Below are 23670 nucleotides of genomic sequence, written 5' to 3' on the forward strand. Positions count from 1 at the left end.
ACTCAATTAATAAACAAGCAGAGTCGAGCCCGAGTCATAAACTGCTATATTTTGCTGCACGTGAATCTCGCTTTACTAAAAAATATTACGGGGCGTACAATTCACGCTCTTCAGGAATTTAATGTCCTCATCGTTTGGCAGTTGGCACCAGAAACAGATTACCTTAAGACGCAACGCCACATGTTGAGCTAAAACTTCACACAGAGAGAGAGAGAGAGAGAGAGAGAGCAGTTGCCAGTACTCTCACTCAGTAGTTCCCACTGAAGCTTCACTAGCTACAATGGCGGCGGCCTCCTCCGCATCTCTCGCATGCCAAATTTCACGCCCCAAACCCTCCGCACCCTACTCCCCTCACTTCTCCGGGCTACATCGATCCTGCTCCACACTCTCTCTCTCATCACCTACCCTCTCTCTCTTCCCACACCTCGACTCCCGTCTCCGCCTCTCCCATTCTTCTAGAAGAGCCTGCAGACGCGTTGTCGCCATGGCCGGTTCCGGAAAGGTACTAGTCTCGTCCTCTCTCCTCTTCTTTTGAATTATGCTTCGTATAAGACTAATGTTGATTCCAAAGTTGATTCCCCTGGGATCAATTTATGTGAGTTGTGTTCGACCTATCTGTGCGGTGATTGTTAGACTTTATCCCACATTCTTATCTAAGTTGCGGTTAATGTAATCTAGAGGCTACTTCACCTATTGCAAATTTGTTTTAGGTTGGAACCTTCCAAAATCTAACAGTGATTGTATTGTTTGATTGAATACCATTATTTCACTGGTGAATAGGGATTGTGTAAATGCCTGATGAATGCAGATGGTTTACAGTTAGTGATATTGAAAAGAATAAGTCTAGAACCACACTCAATTTACACTCACATTTGCACACGCACTCACTTATTTTGTGGCCTCCCTACACACTGCATGTAGATGGTTACAATTACATTGCTATCGAAAAGTATAAGTTTGGAACCACGCCCAATTTACCCACACATTTGCACACACGCTCCGATATTTTGCGTCTTGTTTTAATATGAAAAGAAATTTGCGGCCGTAATCTGACTAGACAAGAAATGAAGGCAGATGCTAGAACTTAAGTTATTTCTCACAAAATGAATTGGTAGCACTGATGTAGGAGCTTTTTCCGATGACCTTTATTTAGCTTCGGAAAGTATTAAGGCAGTTCCTTAATTGGTTTATACTGTGTAACTGCGAGTCTTAAAATATGTTATCAGAGTGTAGTGTTTAAAAGACACTCTGCGACATGATTTTCCATTGCATCCTTACCAAGCCTTCCTTTCTATTCGTTTGGTCATGTTCTGTATTTTGTTTAAACCTGTTCTTGCACATCAAGGAGATATCTGATGATAGTATGATAAACTTATCCCATAAAGGCCTTGGCCATTCAGTCCATTGGTTCATAATCTCTTCAAGTTGTATTGTCCAAAATCTGATTTTGTGCCTTTTCTTTTCCTTGCAGTTTTTCGTTGGTGGCAACTGGAAGTGCGTAAGTATCTTCTCATTTTTATCATAAAAGAAAATGCCTTTGTATTAGCTATGGGTTTTTTTTCTCTCCCCAATTGTTTTCTTCTTCTGAGTTGCACACTGTGTTAATAGATCTTGAAGATAGTTTAGTGATGCAAACCAAGGAGTAAACCACAGTCCATGCAGCATACATATGAGGACCAAATTATTGATTTGAAAATTCCTTCTTATTTGCTGAACGTACTACGGATATTCAGTTTGCATCACAATATGTCCCAGTTGGTTTCTTTCTTTCTTTTTCCCTTGTGTTTTTTCTTTTTTTTGGTTTGGTGTGTGTGTGTGTGTGTGTGTGTGTGTGTGTGTGTGTGTGTGGGGGGGGGGGGGGGGGGGGGGGGGGGGGGGTTGGGGGGGGGGGTTTTCTTCTCTTCAATTTGAGATTTTGGGGTGCCCCCGGGGGTTCGGGGTGTTTATCGTATGAAATTTGAGGAACATACAGTGGTATAGGAACGATACTAAAGGAGAATAGAAAATGAGTTGATTCTCTGTTTCAGCTTGACACATGGCTTTTTTTTTTTTTCCCCCTGGTAGCAAGCCTCTTACAGAGTACCTACGTCGTATGCTTTTCTCTTTGCCTCCTCATATGGAGAAATGAGTTTTAAGTGACGTATGCTGCAGCTTCTTTCCATTTGGAACTTTCCATCGATGTGGATGTGGTAGGGTTTAGTTTTCTTCCAAGGTTTTGCTAGTATTTATCTGGGGTTATATTTTTCACACCACATGTGCACTTTTAAATATCATCGTATTGGTTGTGTGACCGCGTTGTTCCGTGTCAAAAATAAATTTATAAAAATCAAGAATTAACTACTACTCCGTAGAATAATAGTTAAGACCGAGTATCATTCCAACGGGGACTGAATGGCTAAGTTACGACAAATTCGATTAGTTTGCAGATTAGTTTGGAAAGAAAAGAGTTGATTGATTTGGAATAACCTAATTAAATTAAAACAATGAATTAAAAAGTTTGAAAACGATGGAGGAAAATATCTAGGGTTTGGAATCTACTCCGACCGTGTAACAACAATATGCATAGGTTAGGTTTATTTATTCGAATCAAAAGGGATTATCTCTAGGGCTTGCAAATCCTAACGATAATCGTCAAGAAAATAATCGGGTTGTTAAAAGGCATAGACTATCCCATAGCATGGACCGTCTCTCAGTAGCACGATTTGGCCACCTAACGGCACAATCCGTCTTACGAGCATAATCTATCTCAGAACTCCAACCACAATCAGTGAAAACCATTGCAAAACTAGGTATTTGAAATCTAGAATACAAATACTCAATTGATAGAAAGAATTAAAATCAATTCATTCACTTGAAACGAAAAGGATTCTGAGTTTTACAATCGATCCGAAAAACAAGCCAAAACCCATGCATAAAAGAAGTTACTTAGCGCGGAGTTTCATCATCCCCCTAGACGAGGGGTTTAGCCGGTCATGGAAGCCGGGATCGTGCTTCTTTTCTGTGGTGTTGTCTTCTGTTTTTTTCCATCCCCAAACTCCCGTTGTAGCAACCCTCTTTTATTCCCTTCATATAAGCCCTGACGACAATTGGCTTAGGAAAGCCCATTACTTTCCCTGGTCCAAATCATAGTCAAACTAGCTAAAGAACAATTCCTTTGGGCCCACCAAGACATGTTTAAATTATAATGTTTGCTACCAATTCCAATTGTGAAACCTCGTAGACAGTAGAAGAGGCCCATCTCTATTGCTATTTTATTTTCTCCACCGAACAAATGCTAGCCAATTAATCTTTGCGGCAACTCTTCGTAAAGACCTTTCAATTTACACGTTTTTGCACCATCGGTCTCCAAGGCCTGCATACACCACAAAATGATAAAATATATCAAGTAACAATGTAAATGGACCGGCAAAGGGTAAACTAGGTGAATTAAATGGGTACTTTTTAGCTCCTATCATTGTGCACATATTTCAATGCTTCTTTGGCATACATTCTACAGAGTACAAGCTATGTTTTTACCTCTTGATACTTTTTACTGTGCTGTTGGAGTTTAATGTCTTATACTTATTCTTCCACGTTTTTTAGAATGGGACAAAAGAATCTATCAGTAAGCTTGTCTCAGACTTGAACAGCGCAACGTTGGAGCCTGATGTTGGTAAGTCAGTGTTGCTGTTCTGTATAGGATCTTATTCTCATCCATTATGGACTCATTATGTTTGGCAAATTTATTTAGCTATTCATTCAAGTAATTCTCCTAGTTCGAATTTGAAAATAGGATTCAATGCTAGTTTAAAAACTTACGCCTGTGGAGAACTAAGGATTACGAACGAGGACAATACGTAAGTTTTATTCTTCTGCAACCTGAGCAGAAATTCTGGCACCATCTAACAATGAGAAGTTGGACTTGGGACTTCAAGGAACTTTGATTATTTACCTTGCTGATGTTTCTTGAAAAACAATTAAGTATATTATTGGGAGAAAGAAGCTCTTGAATTGCACTGTAGCTCTATCAGGGAGTATGTAGTTACTAACTCCCTATTCTCTTGGATTCTACAGATGTTGTTGTTGCACCTCCTTTTGTTTACATCGACCAGGTAAAGAACTCGTTGACAGATCGAATTGAGATAGCTGCTCAAAATTCTTGGGTAGGCAAAGGTGGAGCTTTTACAGGAGAAATCAGGTTAGTGAATTCATTCTGATGAGCTGAAAGCCTGAAAGGATTGGTTGCACTCGACATGCTATGTTTCACTTGAGCCAGAAATAGTCTTCTTTAGCGTAAGGCTTACTTGAGTCGAGTTCAGAGAATCTGTAGTATGGCCTACCTCTATAGTGGAAGTCAATCCTAGTAAAAGGGTATATGATTGGTTTGGGCAACTACATTAGTAGGAGTTTATGTGGAATATGCTTGACAAAAAAGCCAGCTTGTTTAGTTTCATTTTCTATGTTTATTCTTGGTTGTTGTATACTTAGCCAGCCAAGAATGGTACCTAACCTTGGAATAGAGGCTGCACTGCTGCAGGAAAGAAATAGAAATGCATCTAATTATAATAACTAGTTCTTCAATTTTTTTCTTTTTGCTTGATTCCCCCCACCATGAATGGGTATCTTGTCAGTTAGGGGTTCTGGAATTAGAACCGTGTTAGACTGGGTTTCAGACTGTAGAGGTACCTGTTATGTGTTTGTTGTCATGCAGTAGATACGACCTTATGCTGTGATGTAGATTTTTTATACTGTTTCCCTTCCTCATGTTCTCAATGTTGTTGAATACAGGTTGCATTTGTAACGAAGTTGCGAATCTTATAATTCCAAACAATCAACACGTTCACTTTTCTGTTTGCAGTGTGGAACAGTTGAAAGATATTGGCTGCAAGTGGGTTGTCCTGGGACATTCTGAGCGGAGACACGTTATTGGAGAAGATGATGTGGTAAGAGTTTATCAATGTTTGCAAGTTGAAGTTTCAGTAAATTTTGTGGTTGGGTAAGTAGTTTTCTATGACAAATTGGGGCAATATATTCAATGCTTGACTCGAGACCCTCACCTTCAGTTTATAGGAAAGAAGGCCACTTATGCCCTGAGCCAGGGTCTTGGAGTTATAGCCTGCATCGGAGAACTGTTAAAGGAGAGAGAAGAAGGAAAAACTAATGATGTTTGTTTTCGGCAAATGAAGGCTTTCACTGGTTAGCTTCAGTATTTGTGTTTTATTGTATCATAAATTGTTATAGGATCATTTTTGTGAACAAGCAGCTTTTCTGCATCTTTTCTCCATGTGAATGACGTCCATGACATGCAGATGCTGTGCCGAGTTGGGATAATGTTGTAATTGCGTATGAGCCTGTATGGGCAATTGGAACTGGTAAAGTGGCCACACCCCAGCAAGCTCAGGATGTACATGTGGCTGTTCGTGATTGGCTAAAAAAGAATGTTTCAGCAGAAGTTGCTTCTAAGACACGTATAATCTATGGAGGTATTCCTCTTTTCTGCACTGTGCCTGTGCAATTAGGCGGTTATTATTTCGCAAGTTCGAGTTTGTTGTGTATGATTTTGGGCTGTATATTTCCAGAAACCAAGAAAAATTCCATACACATCATTTCTTAAAGCATCTGTGTCACAATTCACTCTATGATGCAGCTGGGTATATGTTATGGTAGTATGAAATCCACCTGTCTATTGATTGTGCAAATGGTTGAGGGCCTTGAAGAAGTTTACCGAGCTTGAGACTAGAGGATCATTAAGCTACAGATGTCCCTGCTCCGTTCGTTTTAGAGTCTAAATTCTCCAAGACTACGAGATATAGCATTAATTGTTTTGGCTGTAATAACCAATTAGAATCCAAACTGTTCTGCAGGATCTGTAAATGGTAGCAACTGTGCTGAGCTTGCAAAACAAGAAGATATTGATGGATTCCTTGTAGGTGGTGCTTCCTTGAAGGTATTGTATCATTTTTGTCATCGATCTTTTTACAATACTAAATATGTTAAACTTCAAATCATTCTGCTAATGCAGCTAGTCTTTCTTTCTTGATCTGAATGAGAATATATTTAGAAGAGCGTCTATAAAATGGGGTTGGACAAATCATCCAGATGTGTCGTCAAAACATTATAGTTGATTGCATTCCGAATTGCATTGATTAAATACAAACAGTACCCTAACACATGATCTTCTGTCTTTAAAATTGTATGCCTTCTATGTCATTGATTATGTGAAAATCTGATGCCTTGCAATATCTTTGTTCAAAGAGAAGTTGTTCAGTTAAAAGTCCACCTTAGACAGGAAACCCTTATTTTGAATTATTTTTCTTTGCGGTTGCATCGGCAGGAACGATGCCATAACACATTCTGTAGACTGTCATTTTAGCTATTTGATATACCACGCATAGTACAGTCTCACCTGTTTTACTATCGCTATCTTTTGAAATAAATTTATAAAATCTCACAAGAGAGTGATAACTCTTCCGTTTTTAATATTTAAATTGACTTCTTAGTGACAAGCTGAAAAGTTACCCTCGTTCTTAGGAGAATTTGGAGGAAAAGCAAAGAATACGTGGGATCCTTCCCCAAAATTTTTTGTTGGTATCGTCATGATTGTAAGTTGAATTTACTTATCAAAAAAAATGATTGTAAGTTGAATTTATGTGCTGCAGGGTCCTGAGTTTGCCACCATTATCAATTCGGGGACTTCCAAGAAGGTTGCTGCTTGATCACGCCACCAAAGCAAATAAGGGGCTTAGAAAATCACCGATTGATTGATCACTTGACGAAGCATACAAGGTTGTTCAGTTTGGTGGGATTTTGATTGCTTTACAATTTTGCTTACAGAAGGGGAAAAAATACTCTGGGATTCGTATTGATATCGATTAGACTAATTCTGAAGTTAATATACGGTATTTTATACACCCCATATTTGAGGACTTTTTTTATTATTATAATTGTGCTATTTTAGCATACAATTTCCCACTTATCTTGTATTTGATGAAGGAGGAAATACTTTTGGTTCAGACTATGCTATGCTATGCTTTTGATCAGAAACGAAAAACTATGCTATGCCATGCGTAGCGGTCTGATGGGATTTTTATGTGTTTGGGTTCTATCTTGACCTTGTTGATCCTTCTGGTGAGGAAGTACTTGGTAGTTCTCAGATTGAGTTTACTCATTTGTCCTTCAATGTGGATTGATTAATGCGTTTCAATCGGTCATGTGTTGTTTTCATAAACCACAATGAGACTCTGGTTCATGTTGATTCCTATGTAGCACCCAGGTAACCATATCCACGGTGAAGTGTTAAAAAATAGGTTTTCCCAGCAAGAACAATCGGGCAAATCGCACTTTTGTTGTGTTTCTGATCTTGTGCCCAGAGGCAGTAGCGTAGCAAGGTTATCACGTTTTCCACAGGTATATATTACGGACTTCCAATGGCGCATAGATGTTTTTTTTTCGAACGGCTAGATTGGTAGGAGTCAAAATATGGTAGGGTTACTGAAAAACAAGGATATCTCACTGAAGTCCGTTTTGTGAAAAAAAAAAAAAATTCTAGAACTAATCGAAAGGAAAAGTAGGATCGCGAGGTGAAAAAGTTTCATGTGTAATGTAAATGGTTATAGGTAGTGGTGTGCATGGGTCGGGCGAGTCGGGTTTGGCCCCGAACTCGACCCGACATGTCGGGTAACATCATTTTTTGCCCAAAATCCGATTCTAACAGAACAAGTAGTAAGAACCGTCCGCGAGCCCGAATTTTTATGTCGGGTCGGGTCGGGTTCGACCAAAACCGAATTAATCTATATGAATTGGTCGGCTTTGGTCGTGTCGGGTAAGAAACATAGCACCCCGAACCGAAGCCTAATTTTTAACAGAAAACGAACTTGTTACAGTGGTCAACGCTGCATCGTGGGAGGAGGAGCCCGTTACATGAAATACCCTTCGGTTCTAGTTTGCCTTCTTGTTAATTCCGTGTCATATATATATATATATATATAGAGAGAGAGAGAGAGAGAGAGAGAGAGAGAGACTTGGGCTTCCATCTCCACCCGACTAACTCGATCATCATCCAACCATGAACAACCATATCCTTAACACATTAGCACGATACTGGTACAAGTCACTCATAAAAAAGGAAAAATAGACTACTCGCTATTATGTTTAATTCACCAAAATATACCTAACCGGCCAGTCATCCCGTACTGCTGATCATGCTGCTTCAAGCTAGGGAGCTGACAAGGAAAGGAATGGAATGGAATGGAACGGCCTTGGACCAGCTGTTATATAGCATCACATTCTGGTGTGTGAGATCTTGAATTGAGCTAATGGAGTTGCATCGATACTTCGATAGTAATTCAATTAATTAACCAACTAACATTCCATCTCATAAAATAAAATAAAAAAACATCGACTGTAGACCGGTATTGCACCAAACACAAGCAACCTCCATCGGGATCAAGGCCGGCGTGTACCCACGGCGGCCTTCCCCCTAGCAATAGCAGTAGTAGGTCCGGCAGTAACACTTGCGGCGGAACCGCGGCCGCTGCAGACTGGACAAACAACTCACAAGCAGCAGCAAGGCTATCGGAGCGGCGGAGAAAAGTAACCAACCCAGGCTCACTACCGGGGCTTCAACGACCAGTAACTCGAAGGAGGACAGAAACCTTTTGATGGCAAGGAAGATGGCAACGAGTGCTAGGATCAGCAGGACTGGGAATGGCTGAGGAATTGGATCAGGTCTGCATCTTCTCTGGTATTTCATCGGAAAGGGACCTCTGTGGATGGAAATTGGGAAGGCAAAGTTCAATTCCTTGGAGGTTGTTTGGGAAATGGAATTCCCATTCCAATTTTTTGTAGCTAATAAAAAGGAGGTAGTCTGAATTGACTGGTCACCTAATCTCGAAAACGACCATGTTCACTGCTTGACAAGGTGGAACTTAGTTAGTATGATAAAATGCATTTCGTGATCATATTAACCGTTGTCCGATCATTTGATTTTTTACCTGGTCAATATTCGCAACGAGCTTCAAAAAGTGATGGCGTTCGAATGATGAAAATGGACCCGAAAAGAACCACAAGACAAAATGGAAAAAACTGGAACGTCCAGTCCATAAAATGGACCCCTTGTGCCACAAAAATCTTTGGACCACATAGTGTTACACTTTTGAGTTATGCCACAAGAAAAACTAATGGCGCCGACACACCTAACCTAACTTTAAGAGCAAGTGCATTCCTTGTCATAATGGTTAGGCTAACTTTTGTGTTCACGCTAATAATTAATTATTAATTTATACAGAACAATTTTTTGATTTTGTTCTTATTCAATTTTTTTCCGCATTTTTTTAAATTTTATGTCAAACTTTTATATGATATTGGTTCGTCTCGACAAGAAAAATCAGAATAAATACAAAATTATGACTTTTACACAAGTATTTTGAAAAATATCTAAAGAAAAGCTCAAAAAGTTAGATTTTTTGACTTTTTCTTGAATATTTTCCAAAATACTTGTGTAAAAGTCATAATTTTTTACTTTTCGGGTTCCTCTTATCAAGACGAACCAGTATCATATAAAAGTTTGACATAAAACTAAAAAATGCAAAAAAAAATTGAATAAAGACAACAAAAAATTGTTCTGCATAGTTAATTATTAGCGTGAACTCCCAAAAAAAATTAAAATCAACAAGTACTTCATTGGGCCATCTAGAACTCATAATTACAAGTTCGATTTCTAAAACTAGTTTGGGAAAATGACGGTCCATGACGTATTTTGATAATTAATACTCGTCAATGACATTTTTAGCATTAACAAATGTTGAGTTATGCCACAAGAAAAACTAATGGCACCGACACACCTAACCTAACTTTAAGAGCAAGTGCACACCATGTCAGAATGATTAGGCTAACTTTTGTGTTCACGCTAATATTTAATTTATGGAGTACAATTTTTTGATTTTGTCTTTATTCAAATTTTTTTCGCGTTTTTTTAATTTTATGCCAACCTTTTATATGATATTGGTTTGTCTCGACGAGAGAAATCAGAATAAGTAAAAAATTATGACTTTTATATAAGTATTTTGAAAAATATCCAAAGAAAAGCTCAAAAAGTCAAATTTTTTGACGAAAGAGAGAACCAGTATCATAAAAAATTGTTCTGGATAAGTTAATCATTAGCGTGAACACCCAAAAAAAGGAAAAAAAAAATTAAGTAGAAACGTCACCAAGTACTTCATTGGGCCATCTAGAACTCATAATTACAAGTTCGATTTCTAAAACTAGTTTTTGAAAATTAAGAAAACCAATTTTTAAAAATAGAAAAGGAAAAAGTTAATAAGCGGAGTTGTTTTAAGAATTAAAAGCGGGGGAAAAAACAGCATTAAAATCATTTTTTTCTTTTTGTACTCCGGAGAGGAAATAGAACCTCCTCCCAGAAGCAGAAGCAGAAGCAGAATTAGAATTTACAACAAAGCAATAGGGCTAAACCCTACCATTTCATTACAAGACTGAAGACTTCGACATTTTTATCACGATAGCTTTTATCTCTCCAATACCTTGATTTCACGGTGGCTTAAATTCTAAGAGTTCGCCTGGTCGTCTTGGCCCTGAGACTTAGGAGTTTGTTCTCATTTGAGGTTCCAAATTTGATTCTCTTGGCCAACAATTCTTGTGGTCACTTTACAGTTTACCCCCACATGTAAGCGTGTGAGAAGCTTTGGGAAGGGCTGTGGGGAGTAGTGTGAGGTGCCGACAAGCTGGCTCTATACATTCTACATTACGAAAAAAGAAGAAGAAGAGAAGAAGATAAAGGTGAAGGATCACATCACAATTTATGTTAGAATTTGAAAAAAAGAAGAAGTTTTATAATGAATTACATCGTGCGATGTAGACATTTCGTTTTGATGATATACATGATAATGTAATATGAGAATTGATTTTCACTCTCCTTTTATCCAAATGCACTCTCTTTTTTTTTTTTTTGCAATGATGTGAAATTGCATGATTACCCTTTTTATTTTGGAAGGAAAAAATGTATGAAGGGTAGTTTTGTAATTTTACATGAATGAAGACAAAAAATAAAGTGTACATAGACAAAAGAGAGTGTGAAAATCAATTTCCATACTAAAACATTGAAGACCAGAATAAAATTAACCTTTTCACTAGTACAATTACAGAAATATTTAGAAAATGGTTCTTAAGTTTGCATCGGGGTTACCCGGCCCAATACGCCTTCGTCCTTTTGAAAGAACTGGGTGGCCCGACTTGTAGGCTTGGTAAAAGCCTTGGTTCGAACTAGACCCATACCAACAGCAATCGGCCCATTTGGCCATTCGACCGTTTTCTTTTCTTTTATTTATAACCAGATGTCTAGGCTAGCTTGCACATTTCGGCTAATTTCAGAGCCTTGAACCGGACAAACCTTTCAGTAGTTGCAATGTTTCGAATGTTCAGCTTCCGTAGAATTCGAACATGCGACCTTGAAAGACAAGCACTTGTTTGTTTTTTCATGCCTACTTGGCCAAATTTCTTGGGGTAAACAACAATCGGCCATTAGGTTGTGTTGTTAAATGTTTGTAGGAGTTGAGTTTTGTTCACCTTCCACTTAAAAGGGTGAACGTTACCCTCATTCCTATCAGTTGAAATGGTGTAGATCTCACCACAAAGTGATGTCATGTTTACCAAAAAGTATATTGTACGAGTGAAACCTACACCATTTCAATCAATAAGAGGGAAAGGTAATGTTCACCATCTTTTAAAAAGGGTGAATAAAATTACACTATGTTTGTAGAGTTAAGCATTAGATTGAACCGTTCTACGATTGGCCCCATTTCTGCTATATATATATATATATATTACCTACAACTTCTAGCCATTAGCTGTTTTGATTCCACCCTAACTTTTGTGTTCCCTCCAACAAATTGTGACAAGTTTTGACATTTTCGGTAAGCTAGAAGTTGTGGACAACTTTTTGTAGCTAGTGTATTCAAAAGTTATAGAAAATGTGTTGAGTGTTTTGAATTAGTGAAAGAAAATTTGTTGAATGTTTGAGTTTAGTAGAAACAACTTAACTTTTGACAAAAAGTTGTAGAAAAATAGAAGTTTTGCGCAAATAACGTCTCTAGTTTAGTGGAAATAAGTAGTAGAGAAAAAGGTAAATTTTTTCTCCCTCTTGGTGCTACAACTTTTAGTCTAGTTGAAAGAACTTGACTATTTAATAAGTGCTAAAATGTTTTCACAACTTTTAGTTTAGTGGAAACTACCACAAAGAGGGAGAAAAAATTACATTCAAACATATATCACGTGAATTAATATAATGATTCATTACAATAGTCAAATGCACCTGAATAACAACCAGTTCTCAATAACATTCAGGGGGTTAAAAACATTCATTTCTTATTTTCACCAAGATTTGATCCATTGACCCTATTAATTGACAAATGTATAAGACTATCTAACATCCAACTAAACTAGTCCTAGTTTTTTTTTTTTAAATCGATAAAAGTAACATTTTATTAAGGAAGAAAGAGGAAGGGGATTCCAACCAAAAGGTTAGAAAGTACAACAAGTTGGGACAAAGCCCAAACACTCTTAAGGGACAAAGCCCTAAATGTAACGTCCCGATTTTTCAAGAAATTTCGGAAGCATTAACCTTAAAATACATTAAATTTTACAAACTATTAAGCCCCTATTTATCCTTATACAAAAATTACAATCTCAAAATAATACAAAAATCTATGTACATTTATTTAACAAAAGCAATTCCAGAGCGACTATAGTTTTGACACGAATTCCAAGCAACGGTGGCCCAGACTCTGTTCCAGGGGGTCCCACCGGTATCAACTGCTCCACTGTGAAATCCTGCACACTCTGGCAAATTGAACGCCGAAGCAAACGATTTGCCAGGATACAAATGTATCCTGAGTAATAATTCACCAAGTAGAAATTTTAAAACTCAATACCACAATATACAGATCAATAATATAACAATTCATAATACATAGAAGGTATAAAATAATAACACATCGTCTTTTTCTTTACTATCCATCATCTTACATGTAATCTAAGGATCATCTCCATGAGATCCTTTCCTCCCACATCCACTAACTACAACCGTCTCATGGGTCCACCCTTCCTCTTGCTTATCCTGCACCAGGGTCCTATGTGAGCGCACCTAAGTTATGTACCGAGCATGTTCTCACTTGAGACCATAACAGGAGGATCGAGTCATCCCATGACATATCGTACATTAGGGTCGGACATCCATTACCCAACGCTAACTATAATCGTCTCATGGGACCCATTCTCTTCTCCAAAGAGAAACTTTCCATGACGTATCATACATTAATGTCTCATTAACTATAACCGTTTCATGGGACCCATTCTCTTCCTTGAAGAGAAACTTTCCATGACGTATCATACGTTAGTGTCTCACTAACTATAACCGTCTCATGGGACCCATTCTCTTTCTCGAAGAGAAACTTCTCATGACGTATCATACGTTAGTGTCACAACACTGGGCCCCGCAGGTAACCCATTTCAACACAGGGCCCCATAGGTTACTCTTGCCATCGCCATGGCTCAATTCACAATCCACACAGTACTCACACTTTTAACACTTTACCATTTTCCATTTACTTATCATCGTCTACATGATTCACTACTCGTAACCACCCCGGGAACCTATTTGTCCAATCTACAGCCACAACAAAATATCGCACGGTTCAACATTTCAACTAACAGTACTAACAACACATAACCATGCGATAAAATTAATTCTGTCATAGAATTAATCATGCGAGTAACAAAATAATATTCAGTCAAACAATTAATTACTACACTTAAAATTAAGTCTATTTCTCTCGTTTAGAAATTTTATAAAATATTTCTACTATTTAAACATTTTCTTCAACTTTCATATTATTATTTTACAAACTAATTTTTATTGGAAAATACTTATTGCTAAATTTAGTATTTACTAACTATATTAAATATTAATATGAGATTTTTATAACAACAAAATTATGCGATGCTATTTTAGTCAATATTTATTAGAGTTAAAGATTAACTAATATATAATCTAAAATATTTCTTGTTTACAATCTAAATAAATTTTTACTAGTAAAATATTCTTGTTAATATTTCATAAACATTATCTACCCCAATAATTTATTAAACACGTAAACGTCCACTCAAATACAAATCAACAATGCATCATTAATAATAATTTCGCAATCAAACACTTGTTAAACAATCATAAATTTTCACAGGGTATAATACTAATCATTCTAGCACAATCAGACTGAATTTTAATATAAACAGGACTAAAAATAAATTAACAATTTAATAGCAGGTCATCATCTTCAATAAATTTTAAATCTAAGTCCTAACTCTATTAAAATGCAAATTAAGGGTTTCGGGTTTCTAGAAAACTACCTCAAACGCGATTCTAAGTCCGAATAAGTGTTATACGGTGTCCGTAGATCGCTGTGGTGGTTTTAAAATCTCGAGGCAGCGTCCGGCGGCACTCTGACAGGGCCCACAGCAGCGGTGTACCCACGAAACTCACGGTGTGCACACACCTACGGCCACAACTCTCTCTCTCTGTCTCTCTATTCTAGACTCAACAATAGAATTAAGAGTGAAATAATATACTGGTGTTCAATTTTTGAATTTATGTGGGTATGTATAATGAGAGAGAATAAGGTAGTAAGAAGATGAGAGGATAAGTGTAGAAGTGGTGGAATGAGGAAGAAGAGTGAAGGAGATGGATACTGATAATGATAAAAGGACAGGGGACAAGTGCCACATTTGGGGGGGGGGGGGGGGGGGGGGGGGGGGGATTTTCAATTCTAATGTGTGTGGACGCATGTATGTACAGGGTGAGAATGTATCTGGACGCGTGTATGTATATGATGAGAGATAGAGAATTGGAGAGTTAGTTTGAATAAAGTTCCAGTTAGGGTTTAGATAGAAAAGATAAAAGATGAATATGAATCCTTGATTCCCTGTATATCTAAAGTTTAAATACATATCTTATACAATAGTGCAAATAATATCAATTGTACACATAATAATATATTTTAATTATTCAATCTAATTAATTATTGAATTAGAAATTTAACAATATAAATTTGCATTAAAAAAATTTGGGTTGAAAATTCGGGTCGTTACACTAAATACCTGTGGGCTTAAAAGACCAGATTTTACAATAAGTATTAAAAAGAAACCCAACCCACCTTGGTGGTTAGGGTGGTTAGGCCCTAGTTGATGAAGGAATAAACTTGTTAGTTTCTCATACCATTCTTATAATAGTTGAGAGTAAATTTTATCCTCCATAGGTGTAGATCATGGAATTTCCATCATTGCATGTGGGCCTTACAAGACTTTTTTTTGTTACAATCTGAACCGTTTATTTTGTAGGGTACGTAGGTCGTAGGGTAGTATATCCATGAAAAAAATTAGTTTGATTGGATGTCAATAAGATATCAAAACTTGAATTTTGGTTTACAATGGATGGATATAGATTTTGAAGTTAAATTATCCATGACTGTCCATTTTTTGAACAGAAATTCGATTTTTAATGTATCTTTTGGTGTCCGATCAAACTCCTTTTTTTTTTTGGGTGAATATATATATTTTTTTGCATGAATATATTATTTTGCAAGTCCTACAAGATGAATGGTTCAGATTATAACAAAAAATGCTTGGTGGGGCCCATAACGGGCAGTGGTGGAAAACCAAAGGTTTCCACCACATGTGGGAAGAATTTTATCGATGCACTTGGAAAATTGGAGATCAAAAGTAACGCGTGTAGAGAACCAATACTAGTGGTTTTGACCTGAGGCTTAGGGTTTGCTTTCTTCTAAAATTTCAGGTTGAATTCTCTCTTCATCCTGTGTAAGCGTGTGAAACGACTGTGAAAAAAAATTGTAGAGATAAGTTTGATGTGCGTATAAGATAAACCAAGACACTATGCATTATCCAAAAAATAGTAATGTACTCAGGGCCCATTTGTAAAAATATAATAGACGTAAGTCCCGTTTCGCTAAGGTTCTCATTTTTTAAATATTTATTTATTTTAGCGGAATGGACCCGAAATAGATAATCTCTTGAGCCTAAGAGTGGCAACATTTAATTATATATATTTCACTTTTGGTAATAAACATATAATATCTATTCGGCTTGTGAAGCATCTTCGAAGCATAGAATTTCGAATAAAAAAAAAAAATGTCCTAGTTGGCTGATTATTTTTGTGATGGCAAAAGCAAACGCCGCTGGGGAAAGAGAGACGAAGATCCACCCCTACTTCTAGACAAAAGACTAAATTAAACTAGGGCTACGCAAAAATGAGTAAACCAAAATAATTCAAGCCGTTCAAATTATTTAAAGGGCTCCGATAAACATGAGCTCAATCGAATAAAAGTAGAGATCAGAGTCAATAATTCGATTTTTGTTCTTGAATTCACTGGGAATGAAAATTGAATGAAGAGATCAAATTTTTGCTAATATTTGATTGAGCTAATTTTTTTTGTAGACCCTTAAAATTTACTTTTAACAAATCGAATTAGCTCAAATAATTCGTGTGAGATCCCGTGACGGGTCTTACATAATCTGATATGCTTTTGGCATAAAAGAAGACGTACTCGGGTTGAAAAACATTAGTAATGTGGAAAAAACAAAAATTCTACGAGAACGGACGAGATGTACGTGCATCATAGATCGACGCAAGACCCATTTCTAGGCCCCATGTAAATAAACCGAACTGTTCATTTCTCTCAAAATATTAATGATCGTACAAAAATTCAGCCTAATCGAGTAATTACAAGAGCTTGATCCAAAGTACCAATGATCATGTTTTCTGAATGAAAAATAAGTACATTGGATCAAACACATTCAAATATTTGATTGAGCTGATTTTTTTACAGGATCACTTGAACAGTTCGAGGAATTACTCGAACGGTTCGAGTTATCGGTGCACGTCTCGTCGGTTCCCAAAAGACGCAATCCCTGCCAAATACAGTACACTAGAACACATGCACCACAGCAGTTTTGGTCCTTTTTGGGGACAGTCATCGCTGTCGTGGGATCCATTTGGCAAACGCGAACTCCCAAGGTTCCCATTTTCCAAAACTAATCACACCTCACCTTTTCACCTAAACCACCCCGCACCTAACTCTCACTCTCCACGTGGGAGCCAAACGGATTTTTTAGTCTATCTGGCATCTCTTGGGTCTTTTCACGTGGAAGGCTAAACTCGAATCACGTCGTGAGCGTTTAAGATTCAGAATTATAAATAATTTTTAAAAAAATTAACCCACCAATTCCCCTGCTGATGCATATGCAATATTAAAAAAAAAAAAAAAAACTCTCACTCCCACTTTTTTCACGTTCTTAAGTAAGAAAAAAAAGGGACAAAAAAGTCACTTGCACTTTTGAGTAATTATTCAATGCTGCAGGAATACAAAGTTTCAACTTTACACTTGTTTTTATTTTATTTTACATAGTAACTTTTAGTAAAGGATAAATTCCAAGAAACTCCCCTTTAACTATGAATGATTTCCACTTATCCTCCATATGTTTGAAACTCAACTCCCATGCTGGAAAGCATTCATAGGATTTCGGAAGGAATTTGTCATGCGAGCAAAACATGGCATGAAAAGTACTAAGATTTTATGATGAAATTATCATTTCCTCTTTATTTGAGGGTGATTTTTCAAGATTGGAAGAGACTGAAGAGGGACCAAAAGAACTAGATTGTTAAGGCCAATTATGGGAGAATCGAGCCAGGATAAGAGATGATTGAGGTTGGAATAGCTTTAGTTAGAGTGCGGTGACTGAATTGGGTTTTCAATGTACTGATTTTTTTGACGTTATAGGTGGGAGTTAAGGTGAAAAGAACAAGGTGGGCGGATGACCAACGAGGGAGAAGGTAAATTGTGATATTCTATTTTGGACGTTATAGGATCCATATAGTTTAAGGGGTTAAGTGTGTAGTTTTAAACTCTTAGGAGGTTAAGTGAAAATAAGTCATAATTGAGGGGGATTTGTTGTTTACCCTTGAACAAAAATTAGATAGTGGAAAAAATTTTATGGGGAGCATGTTAACCCACTTTTATGGGGTTATTTTAATACAACATGGGTGATTAACTATGTATATTCCATCATTTATTTTTCAAAATACCACAATGATATTTCACGGCCCCATCTAAGTCACATCAAGAACATGTTTGAGCGAAAATACGAACGCGAGGATTAAAACGTCCGTATATACAATCAGGACATCAATGATTCAGAGCGCGAATGTAAAACAAAAATCGCGAATAGAAATGCGGAGTCCTACCGAGAAATCATGCACGTGAATTTTCTGATCTGTCAAGATTCAGTTGGCCGAAAATGAACGCACACGACGGTCCATGCAGAAATAGGCACTGAGGATTCTTTCTTCTCTTTGACGAGGCAAAACCCAACACAGCCACAGAGGATTGCAGCTCCTCACAAACACCCCGAAGTAGAACTCTCAAACAGAACCCATCAAAACGTAGATCCAAACTCAAACTCAAACATCTCATCATCATCTCTCTCTCTCTCCTGCTTTGGGGCGCATATACGTACACACATTTATATGTACGTAATGTATGTACGTAGAGGCATAGACGGTTAGGAGACACCTTCTCGTCGAATTCTCTGATGTGATCCACCTTCTGGTCTCACTCTCTCTCTCCACCGATCATTGCCCGGCCCCACCTGGGAAAAAACCGTCCCCTTCGCCTGTTTTCGATAACGAGTTGAGAATTCGAATTGGGTCTCCATTCAATCCCATAAAAGGCTGGTGCGAGTAAGTGAAGCTCTCAATTACTAGCAACTGCATTCTTTTTCATTGATTCTGATGCATGCATGTCTTGATTCTTCTTCAGCTTAATTGATCTTTTGTGGCTCCTTGTTTAGTCGAATGGGTTATTGAAATAATGGGGGAATTTTATTTATTTTTATGGGTTTAATAATGTCATTTTGTTTTCTTCGTATCGTTCTGTTTCTTACTCAGAAACCAAAAACAGAGGATTGGATAGTGATTTCCATTCTTTCATTGATTCTGACTCATGCATGTTTTGATTCCAACATTACTCAACCAGGGGAGAAAATGGGTTTAATCGCATTTTGTTTTCTTTATCTTCCATCTGTTTTTCATAAACTGAACAGAGTATTCAGAAAGTTTACGCCCACCGCTCGACACTCCCCCCATCGCTCTAAATCTCACCATCTGAAACACTTTTGGAACGGTCTGGATCCTTGGAAGAGTTCTTTAAAATCCGAATGTTCGGTGAATATTGAGCGGTGGGGTAGTCTTGCTGGTATTCATTCAGAATATTACCTTTAGCTTTTAATTTTAGAATTTTTTCGCACCAATTTAATTTTAGAACTTTTTCGGTTTGGATTTTGAGGGAGGTTTTAAAGTATAATGAGTTGAGAGAGATAGATAGAAAAAATTTATTGGGGACCGTGCGCAAGGGTTTTGAGTCCCTTAAACGAACAAGCCTTACTGCAAAAAAATCTGAAAATTGTAGCCTACTGTAAGTATTTTATTAGTATTATTTTATCTGGAAAACGAGACGGCTTTAGTAGTGGACTATCATTGTGGAACGGAGGAACGAAGGGATCGATGTATCTTTTTTTCCTTGTGCAAGTATTTCCATATCTCTTATGCCTTGCGGCTGAATGTGTTTAATTTCGTTCTCCCTCTAAAGTAAACTAGTCACAGAAATGTTGTTGAATGTGTTTTTCGATTTGCATAAGGATTAAATCCTTTCTATGACTGACAATCTCTTCTTAATTAATAACAGATTCTTGATTTCTATCAATCCCAAGTAATTTAGTAGCTCCTAGCAACGATTCAACTAAAGAATGTTTAGCCTCTCGGCGGATGTGTCTCAAAATGGTAGTGTTAGAAGTATGGACACTCTATGTAGCGTGGCTGAGATGGAAGAATGTGATTTGTCAAGGTTATTAGATAAGCCAAGACCGTTGAATATGGAGAGGCAGAGATCATTTGGTGAATTATCTATTGGGTTGTCTCCTCATCACTCCATAAGAAATGTCGAAAATAACTCTTTCCGATTCATGGACCATAGCGATGTTGTATTTTCACCGGGGAGACGGTCTGGATTTAATACACCAAGGTCACAAAACGGTTTCGAGACTCATCCGATGGTTGCTGAAGCTTGGGAAACTCTGAGGCGTGCATTGGTTTACTTCCGCGGTCAACCGGTGGGGACAATCGCAGCGTTAGATAATTCTGACGAAAAACTTAACTACGACCAGGTAAATCCCCCATTTCCTGCTCTAATGTGTTTGAAGTATCAATAGCGTTATAACCTGTGCGGTCGATCTTTTTGTTCTGTTTTACTATGTACTACAAGCAGCATGTCTTGATTTCTTGAATAGGCAAGTAATGGTGAGGAGGGTATTCTTATTGCTTTACTTGATTGTTGTTTCTCTGGATCTTTTATTGCTAATGGCTAGGATATAGACAGAGTCACAAGGACAATTCGTGTGTGAGTTTTTGATGTGCTAAGATCAAGTACACTTAATTACTGCATAAACTGTAGCCTCATTTACGGTGTAGTAGTGATATCACAATTTGTGTTTAGCATGGGATCGTTTATTTTGTGTTCACAGAGTGCCTTCTGTGTCATTTGGTTTCTGATGAAATGTAAGATGGAAAACCAGATAAATAAAATACGGAATGCCCACATTTGATTGAGCTTCCAGAATAATAGAATTCATAGCTATGGTACTTGAATCTCTTTTATCAGTGTTCCGAAAACCAAAATGCAGGGTTTTAGGGGCAGTAAGTGATACATTCATCTTGAATTACTTGTTGGTTAGGTGTTTGTAAGAGACTTTGTTCCAAGTGCCTTGGCTTTTTTGATGAACGGGGAACCAGAAATAGTCAAGAACTTTCTTTTGAAGACCCTTCGCCTTCAATCTTGGGAGAAAAAGATCGACCGGTTCCAACTAGGAGAAGGAGTGATGCCAGCTAGTTTTAAAGTACTCCATGATCCTGTCAGGAATACTGAAACATTAATGGCAGATTTTGGTGAGAGTGCAATTGGGAGAGTGGCACCTGTTGATTCTGGATTTTGGTGGATCATATTGCTTCGCGCCTACACAAAGTCTACTGGGGACTCCTCCTTGGCTGAAAGGCCTGAATGCCAAAAGGGTATGCGCCTAATATTGAGCTTATGTCTTTCGGAGGGATTTGACACATTCCCCACTCTTCTTTGTGCTGATGGGTGCTCTATGATTGATCGTAGAATGGTACGCTTTCATCAGTTACTTCTTTATGAAATTACGCTTGAATCGCATTCCTGTCATGGGATATTTATTGTATATATCTTTGTTTTCAGGGTGTTTATGGTTACCCGATTGAGATACAAGCTCTTTTCTTCATGGCTTTGAGATGTGCTTTGCTTTTACTCAAGCAAGATGCTGAGGGGAAGGAGCTTCTGGAACGAGTAGCTAAGCGTCTTCACGCCTTGAGCTATCACATGAGAAGTTACTTTTGGATAGATTTGAAGCAAGTTAACGATATATATCGATACAAGACAGAGGAGTATTCTCACACTGCAGTCAATAAGTTTAACGTAATTCCTGATTCACTCCCTGAATGGATCTTTGATTTTATGCCAAAGCACGGAGGCTACTTTATTGGAAATGTTGGTCCTTCGAATATGGATTTCCGCTGGTTTTGCTTGGGAAATTGCATTGCCATCTTATCGTCCTTGGCAACTCCTGAACAGTCTACTGCGATTATGGATCTAATAGAATCACGCTGGGAAGAATTGATCGGAGAAATGCCAGTTAAGGTTTGTTATCCAGCCCTAGAAAGCCATGAATGGAAGATTATAACCGGATGTGACCCAAAAAATACCAGATGGAGTTACCATAACGGAGGATCTTGGCCAGGTATGCTTCTTCATTGTTGTAGATCCTCTGGTTGCAAAGATTGTAATTGTACTTGTTTGCCAATTTTTGGTATGGTCGTCCTATATGTCTCTTCTCAACATGCAAATTAGGTGTCTCGGACACACGACACTTGAACAAGGCTATGATGTCATTATCTGAGATGTTTAATAGGACATTCACCTATCTGAGATGTTTAATTGGACATTCACCTATCTGAGATGTTTAATTGGACATTCACCTAGTAAGCGTACTTTGTAATCAATTGAAATATGCACAGTACTCCTATGTTATACATGAACAAATATTGTGGCGTGTCCCCATGTCCATGATGTGGAAATAAATGAACTTCACACTAGACACATACCCGCACCGTACATCTAGTTAGGATGGACTGTTTAGATTGGTCTTTTAGCATGGTGGTCGATTTTGCAGCTTTAAGGATGACGCAAGTTTGATCACATATTGGAAGCTTAATTTTCTGTGTCGCCTTCTATTAGTAAGAGATTATTATTTCTCCAGCTATAGAAGCTCTTCCGATGTTCCAATATTCCGAATATGGCGTCTCTCTATAGTCTATATGCTCCAAGTTACTGATGTTGTTTAATCCGTGGTTGTGATGTGGAATTGAGTATTTCCGAAGGATCCAGGATTCTGACTACACTTAAAATGTGCTTATTTGTTTTGTCATAGTATAAAACTTTTCTGAAGTTCAATCATCGCAAATTGTTATGGATGCAGTGCTTTTGTGGCTCCTCACAGCCGCATGTATCAAGACAGGACGGCCCCAAATCGCAAGACGGGCCATTGAACTTGCCGAGACCAGATTGTTGAAAGACAGCTGGCCCGAGTATTACGATGGGAAGCTTGGTCGATACATTGGGAAACAGGCTCGGAAATTCCAAACCTGGTCCATCGCGGGTTATCTGGTGGCGAAAATGATGTTAGAGGACCCTTCCCACTTGGGCATGGTAGCTCTCGAGGAAGACAAACAGATGAAACCCGTCATGAAAAGATCTTCTTCGTGGACTTGCTAGGTTTTTGGTACTCTTAATCTTGTCGTTATTAGGTTTTTGCATTTGAAGAGAAGCAAGGAACTGGAACCTTTCGCAGTGGGGTAAGAAATTGAAGTCCCTCATGAAAAGCACCGAAGGTGAAGCTTTCTGTCTTTGAATCCTTTTCAGTTTCAGTTGAGATACTCCTCTGGCAAATAAGTTTGTCTTTGGCATGTAGCTTGTATTGTGCCCTTCATAACGGAATTATCATGTTAATTATTTTCCTTCATATTTGTCCTCTTCATCGGGGTTTCGTGGAGATTTTTTTTTATTTTTCTGGGATATTTAGCGTCGAATTGAGTTCACATCAGGGGTTTTCCCTCGAAACGACAGGAAGTTCTGTTTCTTAATATACCGAAACGAAACATCAATGCTATATACGAAAACCAATGTTTTCCCGGACATGTGGAAACGAATCGAAACATGTAGAAATTCTCAGAACATACAGAAACCTTGAGTTGTTCTGGCAGCAGTGATTAAGTTTCCTCATTCTGGCAGCAAACGGTCAGATCTACCGCTTGGCCCTGCAAACACCCGCTTTGCAAGGCTGTTTGGCAGCATCCCACATTCTGGGTACGGTTTCGAATGTTTCCTTTTCCTAGCTAATCGGAACAACACACATGCATAAAAATTCGATCCTTGAATCAGGATACAAAGCAAGGCATGGTACAAACCTCATTTTTGGGTGTAC

At 37.9% G+C, this 23670-nt stretch overlaps 2 protein-coding genes across 2 annotated transcripts; both read left to right on the plus strand.

Annotated features, from left to right (window-relative positions):
- Positions 1–141: 141 nt before the first annotated feature.
- LOC131325095 (triosephosphate isomerase, chloroplastic-like) lies at positions 142–7030 on the plus strand. The gene is made up of 9 exons (XM_058357163.1): positions 142–502; positions 1472–1498; positions 3583–3652; positions 4054–4177; positions 4838–4922; positions 5043–5175; positions 5289–5462; positions 5844–5926; positions 6639–7030. The coding sequence occupies exons 1-9, from the start codon at positions 281–283 to the stop codon at positions 6693–6695; spliced, it is 975 nt and encodes a 324-aa protein (XP_058213146.1). The 5' UTR covers positions 142–280; the 3' UTR covers positions 6696–7030.
- An 11430-nt stretch (positions 7031–18460) lies between these two features.
- LOC131325096 (probable alkaline/neutral invertase B) lies at positions 18461–23208 on the plus strand. Its single transcript, XM_058357164.1, has 5 exons — positions 18461–18799; positions 19803–20280; positions 20848–21279; positions 21369–21927; positions 22666–23208. Exons 2-5 carry the CDS (start codon positions 19864–19866, stop codon positions 22959–22961), a joined length of 1704 nt encoding a protein of 567 aa, XP_058213147.1. The 5' UTR covers positions 18461–18799; positions 19803–19863; the 3' UTR covers positions 22962–23208.
- The last annotated feature ends 462 nt before the right edge of the window (positions 23209–23670 follow it).

This window comes from Rhododendron vialii, chromosome 5a, assembly GCF_030253575.1.
Source record: "Rhododendron vialii isolate Sample 1 chromosome 5a, ASM3025357v1".
Taxonomy (NCBI): Eukaryota; Viridiplantae; Streptophyta; class Magnoliopsida; order Ericales; family Ericaceae; genus Rhododendron; species Rhododendron vialii.